The sequence below is a fragment of the Thalassophryne amazonica genome, chromosome 2 (genome assembly GCF_902500255.1).
Source record: "Thalassophryne amazonica chromosome 2, fThaAma1.1, whole genome shotgun sequence".
In the NCBI taxonomy this organism is placed as follows: Eukaryota; Metazoa; Chordata; class Actinopteri; order Batrachoidiformes; family Batrachoididae; genus Thalassophryne; species Thalassophryne amazonica.
In genome coordinates this window covers 809,865-828,423 of record NC_047104.1, presented here as the reverse complement: position 1 = coordinate 828,423, position 18,559 = coordinate 809,865, and the positions used below count along the sequence as shown (strand labels likewise).

At 42.1% G+C, this 18,559-nt stretch overlaps 1 protein-coding gene across 3 annotated transcripts in view; it reads right to left on the bottom strand.

Moving 5' to 3' along the window:
• Positions 1-18,559, bottom strand: part of kifc3 (kinesin family member C3) — a 203,991-nt gene that overhangs the window by 8,590 nt on the left and 176,842 nt on the right. For all 3 annotated transcript variants that reach the window (XM_034182888.1, XM_034182872.1, XM_034182880.1), the window contains exons 15-20: positions 9,186-9,316; positions 5,810-5,933; positions 5,583-5,712; positions 5,272-5,501; positions 5,049-5,204; positions 2,141-2,270 (exon numbers count right to left, since the gene is read on the bottom strand). In XM_034182888.1, coding sequence (XP_034038779.1) covers positions 2,141-2,270; positions 5,049-5,204; positions 5,272-5,501; positions 5,583-5,712; positions 5,810-5,933; positions 9,186-9,316 — 901 coding nt within the window. The remainder of the gene's footprint in view (positions 1-2,140; positions 2,271-5,048; positions 5,205-5,271; positions 5,502-5,582; positions 5,713-5,809; positions 5,934-9,185; positions 9,317-18,559) is intronic.

The following is an 18,559-nucleotide window of genomic DNA, read 5'->3' as shown; positions in this document are numbered from 1 at the left end:
CGTGTCCACGTCACGTCTTCCTCCGGGACACACGGCCAGTCCACCCGTGTCCACGTCACGTCTTCCTCCGGGACACACGGCCAGTCCACCCGTGTCCACGTCACGTCTTCCTCCGGGACACACAGTCAATCTGGTCTGTTTTTTGTCTCGAAATATAATCTGGCTTTAATTTGGTTTTCAAATCAAACTTTTGTATTTTGTGATCAACAAATGTCCATCTCAGTCTCTTTGCCTCCCTTCATGTCGTCAGAAAAAACAAACCAAAGACCATCACATACGTGACAAGAAAACTAAATAATAATAATTACATATGTGACAGTGGCGCCTCTGGTTTCACTCCTGCTGTGTTCACACACAGAGACATATAGAATTATTGTTCCACTGGGTGGCGCTGTCTTCGGTCTACAGAAAAACAGTGTCCCACAGTCAGCCTCCTCCAGACTTGCTGTGGGACTCCCGGTAGCTTAGCTTAGCTATGGTTTTAGCTCAGCCAGTAACTCAGAGGGCTGGGAACTGGACGTCCCGGCTGTCCTGCTAACAGCGGCCACTCATCCGACTCAGTGATCACAGAAGTGTCTTCTTCAGTGAGACTGTATCCCACACGTAGCACCTCAGCTTAGCATGACGCGATGCAGTGGCACAAGCCACAAAACGCGGCCGATTCCACGCTTTCAGGGCAAGAAACACACTAAGAATTTTCTCCTGACGACATAAAAGGATAAACTCAGTGGTTAGATCCTAAGTACAGATTGATCATCCCTGTACATCTGCACAGCCACTGTGTTCCACATAGTTTTGTTACAAGTATGTTACAAGTATTTTTCCTTTGCTTTTTATTGTTTTTTATGCACCAATGGCACCAGATCAGATTCCTTGTATGTGAGAACTTACTTGGTAATAAATTTGATTCTGAAAAAAAAAAAAAAAAAAAAAAAAACTTACTTTCCTCCTGAAAATATTATCTCTGGAAAATCTGTCCACCTAATGAGCAACACTAGTCATTTTAGTGCATCACTTAGTGAACCATTTTGACGTATTCACCATCAAAGTCCACAAAATACACTGATTTCACACTGTAAAAAATTCAGATTTTCACCAGTCATTTTAATAGAGCGTCTTGAGAGGCGTGGCCTGAGATGATGTCATCAAAGTCCACATTCCTCACATTTTATGACTTAATTACCCAGGACATATGGTACCAAAAATAAAATGTATTACAGTGGAGCCCCTCTACATCGGGGGGGGGAAACCCAGCATGTGCACAGTACTCAATAACATATTACTACAAGCATGAAGTACAGGGAAAAAACATCACAGATTTATGGACAAACCATGTCTTCCACTCAGTGTCAGTTCAAAACATCACAGCACAAGAACTAGATCCTTTAAAGTGACAAAAATGACGTCAAATTGAAACAAGATCAGTCCACAAAACAGTTAAACACCTGGTAACATCTGATGCCTTGGAAACGTCTTCATTACCATCAGGACATGATGTCGGAGTTTCTTCCTGTGGTGAATCTTCAGCGTTTGTATGAATGTTGTTGATCTGCGTTTTACTAACAGCTAACTTTCCGGAACCTTCTCCTTTCCCCTTCAAACAAATGACTTTTACCATTTCTTCTAATGTTAAAGTGTTTCTTTTCCAAGACGTTTTGCCAACAAGAGCCGTTTTTCTTTGTTCTTTTGTTAACTGAAGTAACCTCGGAAGCTCACGTTCGCGGGAGTTTTGACGCAACTTCTGTGGTTAAACCCAGTTGGGAATTTACACGGAATGCGGAATCTGTGGCTGCATTTGGGGGGGAGCTCTCTTGAGAGGGGCCGCTAATGACGGGGTCCACTGCATATCAGTACTTTTAGAATCATTTATTCATTTAGAATCATCAGCTCATTTGACTTTTTTTTTTAATTTATAAAAAACAAACAACAAAAAAAAAACTCAATTCCAGTGTTTTGTCTGAAGCCACTGATGTTCCCGTTACTTTGATCCTTTGATTTTAGTTGGAGAATAAAACTCAGGTTTGTTTTGTGAACTCTGACATACGTCTTATGTGATAAAGTCTTTGAGGAATATGATCAAAAAAATGTTCCAGCATGAACGTGTGAGATGCAAAGTGTTTGTTTCGTTGCGTCTTCTTACCTGCGGACAGCTGAGACTGAGACCTCCTCCGGGAGCTGCTCGGCGTCCTGGAGGTGGAGGACAGGGTGGAGCCAGCGCTGCTGGCCCGGGAGATGGGGAGGGGCAGTGGTGTCACGGGGGGCGAGTCCAGCTGGGAAACAGAGGACCCATAAGAGCCAATAAAGCTGAAGGATGGAAATTAATACGTTTATAATATCAGTGTCATGGATTCTGCTCAATCTGCGCAGTGGTGGGCACAGATAACCAAAAAATTTACTTCGATAACAGATAATACGATAACTGAAAAGTTATTTTTGATAAAGATAAACCGATAAACCACCCAAAAATGTATCGGAAGTTACAGATAATCGATAACCGATAAATTCCGGTGTTGTCTATGGGACCTTTGCAGTTACTAAAGAGCTGAAATTGATTTTTAACACGATCGCTTTTGAAAGCATCAAAAGCGGTAAAGACCTAAAGAACAAGCAAGAATGTTTGACCATGCTGCCCCCTGCAGGAAGCCGCACAGACAAATCCTGAGAGCACCCACGGAATCAACTCTTTACTAATCATAAACATTTTTCTTTCAACATTCTGCCCCTGCTGGAAGCTCTTGTTTACAACAGCGCTCCCACCACAGAGACACACCAAGTGCAGCCATAAGGCCAGCTCCCTATCAGTTTCAACACTCCGGTCAGGCGGAGGTCTTGAAAAATAAAGTCATACTAACTTATGGTTTTTTGAAAATACTGATAGAATAACTCCATTAATGTCAATTCTGTCATTTGTACAAAGTTAAAATATAACATATATCTTTTAATGTTGAATAAGGCACTAATTCTGAGGTTTTGTAACAAACACAGACTGCAAAGCATTCTGGGTAAAAGTGCTAAACAGTGATTGGTTCAGTAATCCATTATGTAAACCAACACGTTAATGTGACGTGTGTCGTGTGTTGATTTAAAGATAAATGTGCTTTTGTAAAATATTCAATTTTTATTTGTAAAAACAGGCATTTTTACGGAGCCCTGGAAGTTGTCATCGCAATTGCATGTTTTAAAACTTTTATGATGTTGTAAAACGTGCACTCAATATTAGTAAGTAAGTAAGTAAATTTATTTATATAGTGCCTTTCACAGACATAAGGCCATGTACACACGTTGTCAGGTATTTGTAAAACCGAATATCTTACCCTTTCAGTCTGGGGAAAAAACTTCATCCACACTACGTCATTTAAAAAAAAAAAATCCATCCACATCGAACCGTATAAAAGTGTTGTAATGAGTCTGCCAAACCTTTGGGTGGCGGTACTGATTAAAATTCTATCCATTCAGGAGCCTTATTCTCTTGTCGTCACTTCCACAAAAACTAAAAACATGGCGCCAACCTCGTTCGTGTGGACCGATAAGGAGTCGGAATTACTTCTAACCGTAGTTTTAGAATACAAAGTTAACATATATATGCACACAAAAAGCGCCTGGACAATGGACAATACCAACACTTTTGAGAGCAGCCATGTACCCAGACGTTTAATACTGCCATGAACACTCCTGGCCAGTAGATGGCAGTAGCGGCCTTGAAAAAATGTCAAACAAAATTCCAGATAATTCGTGTCTGCTACATTTAAGATGCGTGGAATTTAACAAACGCAAATACACTAACGTCTATAAACCCAGAGAATATATTCACAAGAGTTTTAGGCACTAGAGTTTAATGATGCTATCTGTGGACCCTGAACAGAGAGTCTGAAATGCATTTGTCCTGTCGTGAACGTCTGAGATTACCTTATGCTACCCATAATGCATTGCTGCCTGGCACAGCATGTGCTCACAAAACCTTAAAAATTAGCACATTACTTTAAAACGAAAACATATATCTGATATTTTCGCTTTATAAACTTCAATCAATCAATCAATCAATTTTTTATATAGCGCCAAATCACAACAAACAGTTGCCCCAAGGCGCTTTATATTGTAAGGCAAAGCCATACAATAATGATGTAAAACCCCAACGGTCAAAACGACCCCCTGTGAGCAAGCACTTGGCTACAGTGGGAAGGAAAAACTCCCTTTTAACAGGAAGAAACCTCCAGCAGAACCAGGCTCAGGGAGGGGCAGTCTTCTGCTGGGACTGGTTGGGGCTGAGGGAGAGAACCAGGAAAAAGACATGCTGTGGAGGGGAGCAGAGATCGATCACTAATGATTAAATGCAGAGTGGTGCATACAGAGCAAACATGACAGACATGACAATAATTTTAAATAACTTGTCTAAAATGAGTGGTTAAAATTTGAACCATAAGTTAAACATGTATGCCTCTGGATGACTTGGTGACATTGCGATTATATTAGTATGGTGTTAAAGGAAATGACTTTTTTTTTTGGTCACCGGTTCTCCTTTGCTTACAGACCATAGAGTGGTTTCTGTTTGCAGAGGATAGAACAACATGCTTATTAGGAAACAGGTAGGTCTCAACAGCTTTAACAGTTTTAAAAATGTTTTTCACTGTTTAGCTTAGTTTAGTACGTTATTGGTCTAAAAGTTATTGGACAGTAATTCATCGGAAGATAATTAGTCCGATGATGGTTTTTAAATTTATCTAAAAAGATAATCCGATAATGAAAACATTATCTTCGATAATTATCTGTTATCGGATTATCGGAAGTGTGCCCACCACTGAATCTGCGATCACGTTTTTACAACGTGGAACAGCCTCAATAACGTCAGAGATGTTTCACTTCCGACGGACTGAAAACCGTGGAACTGATTCTGGATTCCCTCTTAGAGAGAACATTCACTCTTTCCGACATGTTTCCAGCGGGATAACGTGGATTCTCCGCTGTGACAGAAACATCGTCACAGGAAGTTTTCCAGAAACGTCATCAATTCCGTGTGAGAGTGGATTTATTTTGTGGGGACAGTTTGTTACCTCGACGCTGTCGTGTGTGGGCGAGGACGACGTGGACGAGTTCTCGTGTCTGCGGTGGGAGGAGGAGGAGGCGGAGCTCAGCTCCACGGTGCGAACGCGCTGGGCAAACTTGAGGGAGCAGACAGACTCGCTCATGTTGTCGGCAAGAGGAGACACCTGCAGACACACACAGTCAGCGCCGCGTCATTCGCTCAGCCGTGACCTTTCACCTGACGGGCCTCACCTGGACCATCATGAGCGTCTTGCTGTCGCCGCTCAGAGAGTCCTGCAGCAGGTACGTGAGGCGGGAGTTTCTGAAAGGGACGTGGGTGTGTTTGCTCCGCAGGGCGTGGATGACGTCGCCGAGCGCCGACAGAGATTTGTTGATGCACTGAGCTTCTCTCAGACGGTTCCCCTCGGCCCCAGACTTCCCAATCCGCTCTGAACCAGCCAGGTCCACCAGGTTCAGCTTTCCTGCAGCAGATCACCACAAAAGCATTAAAAATAAATCAATAAAAAAGTGGCGCTGAGTGGATCCAGAGTGTGGGCGTGTACCTCGTGTGCGGCTGCCGGTGGCGGCGTTGAAGCCCAATACAGTGACCATAAGCAACGCATGCGAGCGGCTGCTGTGCTCATTCAGGTTAGTGCAGGCCGTCGCTCGATTCATGTGACCCAGCTCCAACGCCTGGACAGGTAGGCCCCGCCCCACAACACAGTGAGGTCAGTGGTGACGTTTTACTTTGAAGGAGCAGGGAAACGTGCATGTGGTGAGCAGCTCTGACCTGGTTTATGTCATCAGCACTCAGGACAGTGAACTCTGTCAGTCCAGGAACATAAAGCTGCCCGCTGCCGTCAGGGTTCAGCTTGATGTCCAGCTTCTCGTTGGGATCGTCGCTCAGCAGGTTTCTGACATCACGAAAGAGGAAGGTATTCAAACGCCCTCTACAGGCGGTCGTGCTCATTACAGCCATAATACAAACAGGACTGATTTTCTTAAGAACCTCGCCAACATCTAAATGATGACCACAGGGTGGCGCTAGAGATATTAAAATCTAGACTAATCCTCTGGTCTGATTTGCAGGGTGATGATGGAAGAGAACCAACAGCCAAAAGTAGATCTTAATTTCATCTTTTAGTGAGGTCAAACAATCTAGAAATATTAGACAACACAAAGCCCCTTAAGGACCTGAACAGACCTGTTGAAGTAACAATAACACACACACACACACACACACACACACACACACACACACACACACACACACACACACACACACACACACACACACACAGCAGAAAAGTAGCAAACCACATTTTTCCCTTAAAAATGTGGGATGGCATACAGGAAGTTTTGCAATTCACCATCAAATTAAAGCTGACAATCTGCACTAAGGGTTTGTGATTATTCTGGACTTTCCCAATCTGTAGAAAAACAAAGTTCCCCTGAAGAGAAACATTTTCAAAAGAACAAATGACCTTGAACGATTGATGGCAGCGACAGCTGAGACCAACAGTGATGTCATAGATCACTTCATGGCTTCCCCCAAAGAGGTTATATATAAGAACTAGAGTCCGCACTGCCAGTGCTGCCCACTAAACGTGAACGTCCCTTCATGGACAGCAACACAACGCCTCCTAACCGGGTGAAATACTGACAAAGTTCCTGGATGTTAATCCATTTTCAATGGGGATTCGCGACTCAACACTCAGAAAAACACTTGCAAAATACGTGTTAAAATGCCGTTCTGACCTGGATATCGAGCCAGTAAAATTAATTAACATTAAATTATGTCAGGAAAGTATTAAACTTACTCTGACATCCACACATTCCCAAATATTAGTGTTGAAAGTTACACGGATCTGATCTGTTCCAGCTGAGCTGCTGCTGTGTTCAGTGCAGCTCCTTACAATATATTTATATATTTTATCTTTACACAGTTATCTTTTATTGACTGAGTTTCATTGATGAAGTCAGTGGTGTGGGTGCACGTCTCTGTGTGAGGCTGTGACTGTGAGCGGCACAGCGCGGGTCATTATAATCTCCGACAGCGGCTCGGTTATTTAAGGCAAAAAAAAAAAAAAAAAATTATATATATATATACACACAATATATATATATATAATATATATATATATATCTCATTGGCCTTGTTGAACAATTTTAAATCACTAACAACAAGTATTTTAAGTAGACATTGGTCTAACAGTGGAAAATATCAACTAGACATAAGTGAAGAGTTAACGGTCCATGTCCTCGGACGGCACAGGTACGGCAGGAAACATACAGCTGTTTATCAACCAAATGTCACAGACAAAGTGACAAGAAGAACCAAAACCACTTACTTATGGAAGGAAATATTGTCTCCCTTTTTCCTGTTTGTGGCTTTGCCAACATGAGCAGCTTTCCGGCATATTCCACCTGTTTCTTGACGAGACTAATTGTGCATCTATGCGCGCTGCCTACAGACTTGCCCGGAATTAAAATGGCGACCACGCCTCCTTGCTGGGACACGGCGCAGTGCGACTGCGGCCTCTAGTTCTCATTTATTAACCTCTTTGGCTTCCCCAAACAAAGCATTATGGGTAGTAGATGGTGGCAGCCAATCAGAGCACAGAGGTAGAGTAACGTGTGCCAGCTAGTCTCTCTCTGGCTCCTAATTAAACACTGTGGAAACCGCTGTGTTTCTGTGTAAATCAAACACGTTTCTTGTATTACGTAAAAGCTAAGTGAGAAATAAAGACTTCTGAAATGAAAACAACCATCGTTTTTGTAACCCGGTAACACCTCTGGAGTGATTTAGAAGTCAGCGTCACACATTGCATCGAGGTCACTTCCGGTCTTTTGAAAAGCTTGTGCATGCTCACATGCAAAAAGAAAATATTAGTTATTTAGCGCCAATATAAAGCGCCTTGGGGCGACTGTTGTGATTTGGCGCTATATAAATAAAATTGATTTGATTTGATTTATGGAATTCCTCCCAGATAAATATGTTTCCTTCATTAAAATGAGTTGTAATTTTACAAGATGTTTCTAAAATAAACCGACATTACAATGCTTGGATTTCAACAAAAACTAAATTTTGTCAGTTTTTTAAAATGTGGTTTATTCTCCAGCTTCAGTGTCAGAGTAAAGCAAAGCATGGACGGACGCTGTCATTACATAGTAGAGAAGCTTGAATCTTCGACTGGACTGGGTGTTAACCGGTTTAAAGTAAACTGGGATTTTGTGCTGTCCGGTTAACACCTTGAGGCAGAAATTAGTTCACCCTAAGGACATGATCCCTAGTTACAAACAGAGCAATGTAGTGTATTCTATCAGATGTCAGGAAAACTGTAACGAGCACTACATAGGTGAAACGAAGCAACCTTTACACAAAAGGCTATACCAGCACTGCAGAGAGGGCGCCAGTGGACCTCAGTCTGCGGTTCACCTCCACCTTAAAGACACTAACCACACGTTTGAGGACAAGGAAGTTAAAATATTAGCCAGAGAGAAGAAATGGTTTGCGAGAGGGGTCAAGGAGGCATTCTTTGTGAAACGTTTGAAACCCAGCCTTAACCGGGGAGGGGGTCTGAGACACGCTTTATCCCCTGTTTACAATGGGGTACTCAGGTCAAAGCAGTTTCAGTCTTTTGTTCATGATAATGAGTCATTCACGTCATCAAGGGAGCCATCAGAAAGGCATCCATCCCATCATTAGAGGGACAGCTGTCGTGTCATTAGGAGAGTGCTAACTAGAGCACAGTAGGTGCTAATTAGAGCTATTGTTTAGTCACTAGCCTATAGCAGTCTGCCTCTCAGTAGGAGGGGTCTGGTTAGGTTTAAAACTCCAGCTTTTGTTGGCTTCTGTTTTATTCTTCTCTACAAGAGTCAGAAGTCCGACTTCCAGAGCAAGAATTTTAGTTGAGGAAGCTTCTGCGATTTGAAGCAAAACGTCCTCGCGTCAAGCAACCCAGTCCAGTCAAAGATTCAAGCTTCTCTACTATGGAAACCACCTGGACAACTGAGAGCCTACACAGAAGCTGTCATTACTTGTGCAGGTATGTTGTGAAAAAGGCCTCTTTCACCTGCTGGTGGCACTAGAAGAACAGTTATGGGATCATCAAGATCACATTGAGATGTAAAAACTGACCCAGGATCAGCGTTTCTTCCCTCACCTTAGTGTTTCGTTGTAGATCTCCACCATGCTGACTATGATCTTGTAGTCCCAGTCTGGAGTTTTGTTGGACACCTCAGAGAACAGCAGGCGAAGAGCTCGCTGGTTAATACCGGGGTCCTCAGCTACACCCTGAAGACAGACGGAATGAATGGCGTCCAATACGGCTTTATACTAAATGGAGGTACTGTGATTTACACTCTGGACTGGTAGGTGGCGGTAATGCACCATAAGAATAAAGCTCAGAATGAGAAAAATTCTTTGTCTTAGAGAGTGAGGTAATTTAACAAATCATGCTCGCAATCTGAAAGACCAAGCTGTTTAATCTTAAAAAAAAAGGAAGGAATATGACCAGCAGAAAAACACGTTTGGACTCTGTGAAATAACAAGAACAGCAACAACAGGTCAGCCAGGATAAGCTTAAGTAAGTCCATTATCTTTACAAATATTTTACAAAATAATTTTTACACATTTATTTGCACTCAACACATGAAGACATCTGTTTAATGGCCACAAGAATCACTGCACCTTTTTGGGCCTGGCACAAAAATAATTAGCCTATTATGTTCTGCTCTGTAACACCAAGGTAGAGCCCTGCGGGGGACTATATTCTTAGCCCTGCTCCACTCCTACCAAAATTCAGACCATTCCTGTCCACACCCACAAGGTGTATGTTACACTGCAGCCCGTTGCCGCAATGTGAGAATTTATGCGTACACAACAATAGAGATGCACTGATTTTGTGTACTGGCCTGTCCCACAGGAATAGTGCTCCAATGAAAACAATAAAATTGGAGCGCTATTCATGACTAGTGCATCAAAAGACATACAGGCCAGGGAAACAAAAACAACCCCAGGAATCTCTTCACACACAGTTTCATATTCTATTCTCCGCCTCTGTATTTTATTTCTTTTTCTACCTTTATAATCACACAGTGATTGAGGTTAATGTCTCTTTTCTAAGAGACCTGAATAAGAAACATTAATAAGAACACAGATAGAAAACACTACACAATGAATTAAATTTTTTTTTTATTTATTTATTTTTTTTTAATCAAAAACGTTTTGCCATCACACGGCATATAAAGACTGCCTTGCAAAAAAAATACATGAAAAACAGTAGTTTTAAAATTATTTGGCAAAATAAACAACATAAAATAAGCAGAGTTAACAAATGAATTTAACAACTTAATCACTTGGCCATAATATTGCTGTGGAGGAAGAGAATATTGCTGACCGCCTGCAGTCCCAATCCCACACGTCTCTCTTCCAAGATGCACCCACAGACACTAAGGTCCACTCTGAAGACACATTCCATGCTGGGATACCCAAGACCCGCCAGCTTTCTGAAGCATGCTGTCTGGGTGATCAGAGAGGTGGGAGCTGAGACATTCAGCCAATTCATCATCCACCGTCTTTTAAACAGAAGCAAAGAACGTACCGACCTCCCAGCTTTTTGGCTGCTGGCGGCTCATCCTCTGCTGTGGCCGGGACCAGGTCAACCTGCGTCTTCTGAATAATCTACTTTGCGCCTTTGAATAGGATCGGAACTGTTTCCAAAGTGTTTGCATTGATTGGTGCAGCTCTTTCATAGGGTTATTGATCAGCAGTAACGTGGAGACCCCTCCTCATGCTGTTCCAGTATAGAATCCAGCATATCATAATTTGAATAGTTTTTTTTTTTTGCATTTGTCAGCAGTTCAGACCACTAAGCAGTTCAGCCTGGTGTATCCACACAGCGTGACGAGTATGGGACAAACAACACGTGAAGTGATTATTCCAAATTCATGGAGTTTCTGGAAGAGAAGGCTCCTGATATTCTCCCATTTTTGATATACCACTCTCACAGGGAGCTGGAAATAACGCCCTGGAATCAAGGTCAAAGTTGTTGATTGTATAATGGACGGTGCCGGTGTCGCCAATCGAACGGTCCCCCCTAAAAATCGGTCCGCCCTGCATTCACTGCGCATGCGTCATTAGCTGCCCACTAGTTCACTGATTATCACCTCATTTCTGCTTCAAACTGCCTCCAGTCATCATCTGTCTCAGCGACAGATATCTGAAGATTTTCTACAACAATCATTTCCACATAAATTCAGCATTATTTCATCATAAAAGACAGAGGAAGCGATCAGAGCGCCGCGGCTACAAGAGCTGCTAGCTGATGCGTTTACTGCACGTCAGTCATTTCAAAGCATCACAGACTTTTGCCTCGTTTCTGCTTAAAACTGACTTTAGACTGATTTAAGAGGTTTTACTTTGTCATCTGATGGTTAATAATCACATTAATCCATTTGATCACTTTGGGTGAAGAGACTGTCTCAGACGAGCTGCTGTGGTCTGGAATGACACATGCGCAATGAAGGCAGGCAGACTGATTTTTAGGGGGGGACCATTTGGTTTGCGACACCGGATATGAATGAAGTTTTTTGGTAATCCTCCATCCATATACTCGTATCTGTTGTGATGGGACATCCAAAGGTTTCGATGATGGGCTTCATCTTCTCTGCCACTGATGCCCACTAACCCTAACCCTTTACATCAAATTTGACCAAGTGCTGCAATATGTCAACAGAGTCTTTTCTGGTGACTTATCATGTGGCCGTGTATCTCGACCGCACACTTCCACACATTTCTGAGTAGTTTCCTTTTTAATGTGTGTAGGGATAAGTTGTTTATCCTTGAAAAGCAGCTTACCATGACTGGGGAGAACATAGCAGGTGTGTCGCCTCAACCCAGAGCTGAGGCGACACACCTGGGTTGTCTGTTGTAAACAAGTATTTTGTGCATTTGTCACAACTAATAAAGTCCAGTTCTTTTCAGTCTTTGTCGCAAACTGAGAAATTTTCCCAAATGTGAGACTTGCCTTCCTTTTATTTTTATTTTTTTAAGAGAGCAAAGACCGTGTTTGAGACTCTTTTCCACATCATTAGTTGAGTGAGTCATGTCACTTCCATCACAGTGAGCCGCTCCCGCTGCAGTCCCACAGTGGGGTTTTTTAATCCACCCGGTACCACAAGATTTGAGTTGGGTCCTGCTGGATCCCGCGGGACCCAATCCCAATGCAGTGCTGTACACCAAGGTTTCAAGAATAAGAGAATTGTAGGACAGTGTGACATGCACGAGGGTCGGCTGAAAAGGGTTCGGGGTGGGGTTAGCCCATCCCCCACAGCTTCTTCAGAATCACCTTCAGACTGGACTCCACACTGGGGAACAAAAAAAAAATAAAGCAATCCAAAAACAGCTCAACCTCCGCCAAAATTGTATTAATTTATAAACAGAAAAGGGACTTACATTTTGGGGTTCGTCACTGGTGGTTTGATGTCAACAGTCCAACATGAACTTTAAATAGGAGTCCAAAATTGTTCTCAGTCAACTTGGAAAAACAGTTACAGTGGGAAAATAAGTATTTGACCCCCTGTCAGTTTTGCAGGTTTTCCCACCTACAAAGAATGTAGAGGTCTGTAATTTTTATCGTAGGTTCACTTCAACTGTGAGAGACAGAATCTAAAAAAAAAAAAAATATCCAGAAAATCACACTGTATGATTTTTAAATAATTAATTTGCATGTTTTACATGAATTACTTGACGCGCTCATCTCATGAAGACATCAGCCGGGCTCCTGTCTCATGAAGAGCCGGCTCCCGTGTCATGAACATATCAGCCAGCATGGCGTGTCCAGCGCGCAGTGATCCGCTGGTGACCGCGTCGCAAATCTGATATGTGTTTTAATTACTACAATGTGGGGAAATCCCACAGTGACACGCGCCTCACGGTGATTTTCTGCATGGCATGATATTCACCAGCATTGCGTGCGCTGATGCAGCGGTCAGCTGAAGCGATATGTTTTTCACGTGAGGCCAGAATGCCGATGTCTGCGTTTCACGGTGGTGTAGTTATGCGATGTCATATTCAGGGGGACATGCCCCCCTTTGTCTGCGGACATCGCTGCTGTGGGGAAAAAAATTAAAACCACACACCATAAAATAACACCGCAATTTATAATATTTAATTCCTCTTATTAAATGGCCAATACAAGTATGAACCTTCTGTTCCTCTGTAGATGACCCATGGTCAAATCAAATCAATTCTTTTTATATAGCGCCAAATCACAACAAACAGTTGCCCCAAGGCGCTTTATATTGTAAGGCAAAGCCATACAATAATTACAGAAAAACCCCAAAGGTCAAAACGATCCCCTGTGAGCAAGCACTTGGCGACAGTGGGAAGGAAAAACTCCCTTTTAACAGGAAGAAACCTCCAGCAGAACCAGGCTCAGGGAGGGGCAGTCTTCTGCTGGGACTGGTTGGGGCTGAGGGAGAGAACCAGGAAAAAGACATGCTGTGGAGGGGAGCAGAGATCAATCACTAATGATTAAATGCAGAGTGGTGCATACAGAGCAAAAAGAGAAAGAAACACTCAGTGCATCATGGGAACCCCCCAGCAGTCTAAGTCTATCGCAGCATAACTAAGGGATGGTTCAGGGTCACCTGATCCAGCCCTAACTATAAGCTTTAGCAAAAAGGAAAGTGTTAAGCCTAATCTTAAAAGTAGAGAGGGTGTCTGTCTCCCTGATCCGAAGGCAATCAGTTTTATCTGAATTTAAAAGCAGGAAATCAGAGGTCATCCATGTCTTTATGTCTGAAAGACATTCCTGCAGTTTAACTAATTGGTGTGTGTCCTCTGGCTTCATGGATAGATAAAGCTGGGTATCATCTGTGTAACAATGAAAATTTAAGCAATGCTGTCTAACAATACTGCCTAAGGGAAGCATGTATAAAGTGAATAAAATTGGTCCTAGCACAGAACCTTGTGGAACTCCATAAGTAACCTTAGTCTGTGAAGAAGATTCCCCATTTACATGAACAAATTGTAATCTATTAGATAAATATGATTCAAACCACCGCAGCGCAGTGCCTTTAATACCTATGGCATGCTCTAATCTCTGTAATAAAATTTTATGGTCAACAGTATCAAAAGCTGCACTGAGGTCTAACAGGACCTATTGCTAAAAACAGCCTTTGCCCCCTGACACCCCTACTCGACTGTCTGTGTGACATCAGGGCTTGGTTGTCACAGAATTTTTTGAAACTTAATGAGGGCAAGACAGAGGTTATGTTGTTTGGAAGTGCCCTCATTGACTTGGGACCTCTTAAGGATTTTGTACATCCCAAGGTCACCAACCTTGGCGTCACGATAGACAGCGATTTTAAATTTGATAAACAAATCAATGGTGTTTTGAAATCGTGCTTTTATCATCTTCGTCTTTTATCAAAGGTAAAACCGTTTTTATCTTTCAACCTTTTTGAACAAGTTGTGCACTCTTTTATTTCAAGTCGTCTGGACTACTGTAATGCACTTTATTTCGGCATTAGCCAACGGGCTCTTTCCTGTTTACAGTTAGTCCAGAACGCTGCAGCGCAACTTTTAACAGGAGCCTGGAAGCGTGATCACATAACCCCAATTCTTGCATCTTTGCACTGGCTTCCTATTAATTTTAGAATTGATTTTAAGATTTTATTGTTTGTCTTTAAAGCTTTGAATGGAATGGCCCCTCAATACATCACTGACCTCCTACAAATTTACTCTCCGGCACATGCTCTGAGGTCAGAGGGCCATTTCCAGCTCGTGGTACCTAAGACGAGACTTAAAACCAGGGGGGACAGGGCTTTCTCTGTGGCTGGCCCCAGACTTTGGAACGCTCTGCCCCTCCATGTCCGAACAGCCCCCACAGTGGAGTGTTTTAAGTCTCGTCTGAAGACCCACTTTTATTCTCTGGTTTTTAACACTGAATGAGTTTTGTGGTCCTCTGTTTTATTGGTTTTGTTTTTATTTTGGTAGATTTTATTGGTTTTATCTTTTGTATGCTGTATGTATTTATTTATTTATCTTGTACATTTTAGTTAATTTTATTGTTAATTTTCTTATTTTTAATTTTTGACTCCTGGGGTTTTATCTATCGTGATTCTATTGTATGTGCAGCACTTTGGAACATTTTTGTTGTTAAATGTGCTATATAAATAAAGTGGATTGGACTGAAATGTTTTTATCTATTTCCACCTTAGGACAGCAGGCACACACATGCGCCTCACGGTGAACAATTGTAAGGCCATGTCCTTCAAAACATGGTACATGTTCTCCAGCTGTAATGTCCAGTTCCGTAAATGTCAACAGCAGCAGCTTGCATGGACACACCCATCTGTTCGATCAGTCACTCTCCTTTTCTTTGCTCTGTCATTATTTATTTTAGTTATTTGATATGTAATTGTGTATGCAGTTATTGTAGTAATTATTTATATACCTGTCCTGTCTCTGTGTTTTTAATTAACACGTCGTGTGCCCTTAGCTGTGATTTCCAGCTGTCAGTGTGTGGCTGGGTGGTGATCAGCTGAGAGGTGCCTTGCTGTTGTGTGTGTGCTCAGTCGTGGCTGGCCGGTCCCTGTGCTATCATGTCTGTACATACAACTCAGCATTCAATGCAAGTGTGCCCCCCCCCCCCCCCACCACCCGCTCCCTCCCTACAACACGCATGCCACATGTGTTGTGGGGGTAGCCGACACTCTGACAAGCCACATGTATGTTGTTTGGCAAAGTCACCCTCGTGGGGCACTTAGACAATTTTCACAGCCAGCTTGCAGCACAAATGGCTCCACATTTCCCAAGTGCTCCGCGAGTGGTACTGGATGTTCGTGTGTGGCAGCTGGAATTTGGCCAACACCTGCCGAGAAAGGGATCGAATGGGCAATCACAGGGCACTCTGTCTTTTGGCTGCTGGTGTGCGCAAATAGTTGTGGCGACATGTGTACAAGGCTTTAGAGGCAGCTCAGATTTTTCACAAATGGCATGCGCTTCCTCCATCATGCTGCATTCTGCCTAATTTGCACTATGTGTGAATTAACCCTAAAGTTGAATCATTCCAATAATGTTGGTGATGGGAGCTCTCTAAATGTTTTATACCATCCATCCTCACCTGGCATTTTACTGAAGTCTTGAGATGGCATGATCCAGCTCTTTTTGTGTTGTTTTATTACTTGTCTGGGCATGGGGCTCTAGGCTCACTTTAAGCTCTGTCTCCTCGGATCCAGCGAGCCAGTTGAATGTCTTTGGACATGATGGTAACCCTCTTGGCATGGATGGTGCACAGATTGGTGTCTTCAGACAGGCTGACTAGATAAGCCTCACTGGGCTCCTGCAGAGCCATCACAGTGCTACTCTGGGAATGCAGATCTGTCTTGAAATCTTGAGTGACTTGCCTCACCAGGCACTGGAAGGGCAACTTGCGTATCACATACCCATCACATACTGGCTTAAACAGGGGGGGCATGCCTGGCAGTGCAGGATTTGAGTCCCTCTCTGCGTAGTGTGTAGCCTTTGTTACTTTGGTCCCAGCTCTCTGCAGGTCATTCATCAGGTCCCCCCATGTAGTTCTGGGATTTTAGTTCACCGTTCTCATGATCATTTTGACCCCACAGGATGACATCTTGCGTGGAGCCCCAGATCGAGGGATATTATCAATGGTCTTGTATGTCTTCCATTTTCTTACAATTGCTCCCACAGTTGATTTATTCCCACCATCCTGCTTGACTATTGTAGATTCACTCTTCCCAGCCTGGTGCACATCTACAATGTTCTTCCTGGTGTCCTTCGACAGCTCTTTGGTCTTGGCCATAGTTGAGTTTGGAGTCTGACTGTTTAAGGCTGTGGACAGGTGTCTTTTATACAGATAATGAGTTCCAACAGATGCCATTAATACAGGTAACAGGTGGAGAACAGAAGAGCTTCTTAAAGTTACAGGTCTGTGAGAGCCAGAAATCTTGCTTGTTTGTGGGTGACGAAATACTTATTTTCCACCATAATTTACAAATAAATTCTTTAAAAATCCTACAATGTGATCTCCTGGAATTTTTTTTCTCATTTTTTCTCTCATACTTGAAGTGTACCTATGATGAAAATTATATACCTCTCTCATCTTTCTAAGTAGGATAACTTGCACAATGAGGGACTGCCTAAATATTTTTTGGCCCCACTGTATGTTTCTGGTTGTCTGGGTTACAATGACAATAAAGAATCTGTATCAGTATTACATCCAACATTAATTTATTTTGTTCTGACCCAATGCATGGCAGATCCACTGAGTTAAGAAAATGTGTACACATGATGTGTACACAGGTCAAATAATCAGCTCCTTTCAGTTTTGGGTACAGATCTTTATTGCAATTTTCAAAGGAGTTTTATATTTCTTTTAATTTAAGATATTTTCCATGATTGCGTGTCCTTGATTTTACAGATGGATTCTTTCCTCCTGTTGCCTTCTTATCCTCCAGGCTAACAGTTTTTCAGCTCTTGGCCCATTATCATAGTATCCTTGTTTGATAAACTTAGTTTTTAATCTCATCAGGACTATCATATAGTTTGTTTAAGCTTTAAGCTTTAATGAGTATTATCTGATCTGATAATTTGTAATGATTAAGTTCCATGTGTTTCATTTCTAGCTCCTTTTTATTTGCTTCTGTTTCTCCCTCTTTTAATTGAGGACCACAATATAGGTTTCCCCCTTATTACTGCATCAGCAGCATCCTATATAGTACCTGGAGACACTTCATCAGTATCAGTTAGTTCTAAATAATCTTTAAATTCCTTTTGAATAAACTGGTTGCACAAAGGATCTTTTAATAAGCTTGTGTTAAGCCTCCATGTTGTATTTTTAATTTCAGTGTCCAGAAGTAGGGATAAATATACACTTGCGTGGTCTGAGATGACCTTGACCTGATGTGACACTTTAGAATTCTGTCTCTTTCTGAAATAAACATGAAAACGTAGTCAGTTCTTGACTGTACATTATGAGGGTGAGAGAAAAAGGTAAACTGTGTTGCTGTTGGGTTTAATTCCCTCAATACATCCATCATACCTGCTTCAAGAAGTTTCTTAACAGTGGCGGTCCAAGGATTAATTCTTTGTTAGATTAGTGGGCTGTTATTGTATATTTCAATCTCCACCACAAATAAGGACCCCATCACTCTCTTCAGCAATCAACTCAAATATTTTCTGCATAAAAGTTTTGTCATTACCTGGGGGTCTGTACACATTTAAGAGGGTACCCATTTGTGGTCAATGTAACCTTTTACTAGAACATACAACCCCAATTCCAATAAAGTTGGGACGTTGTGTAAAATGTAAATAAAAACAGAATACAATGATTTTCAAATCCTCTTCAACCTATATTCAACTGAATACACCACAAATACAAGATATTTAATGTTCAAACTGATAAACCTTATTGTTTTTGTGCAAATATTTGCTCATTTTGAAATGGATGCCTGCAACAGGTTTCAAAAAATGTATTCAATTGAATATAGGTTGAAGAGGATTTGAAAA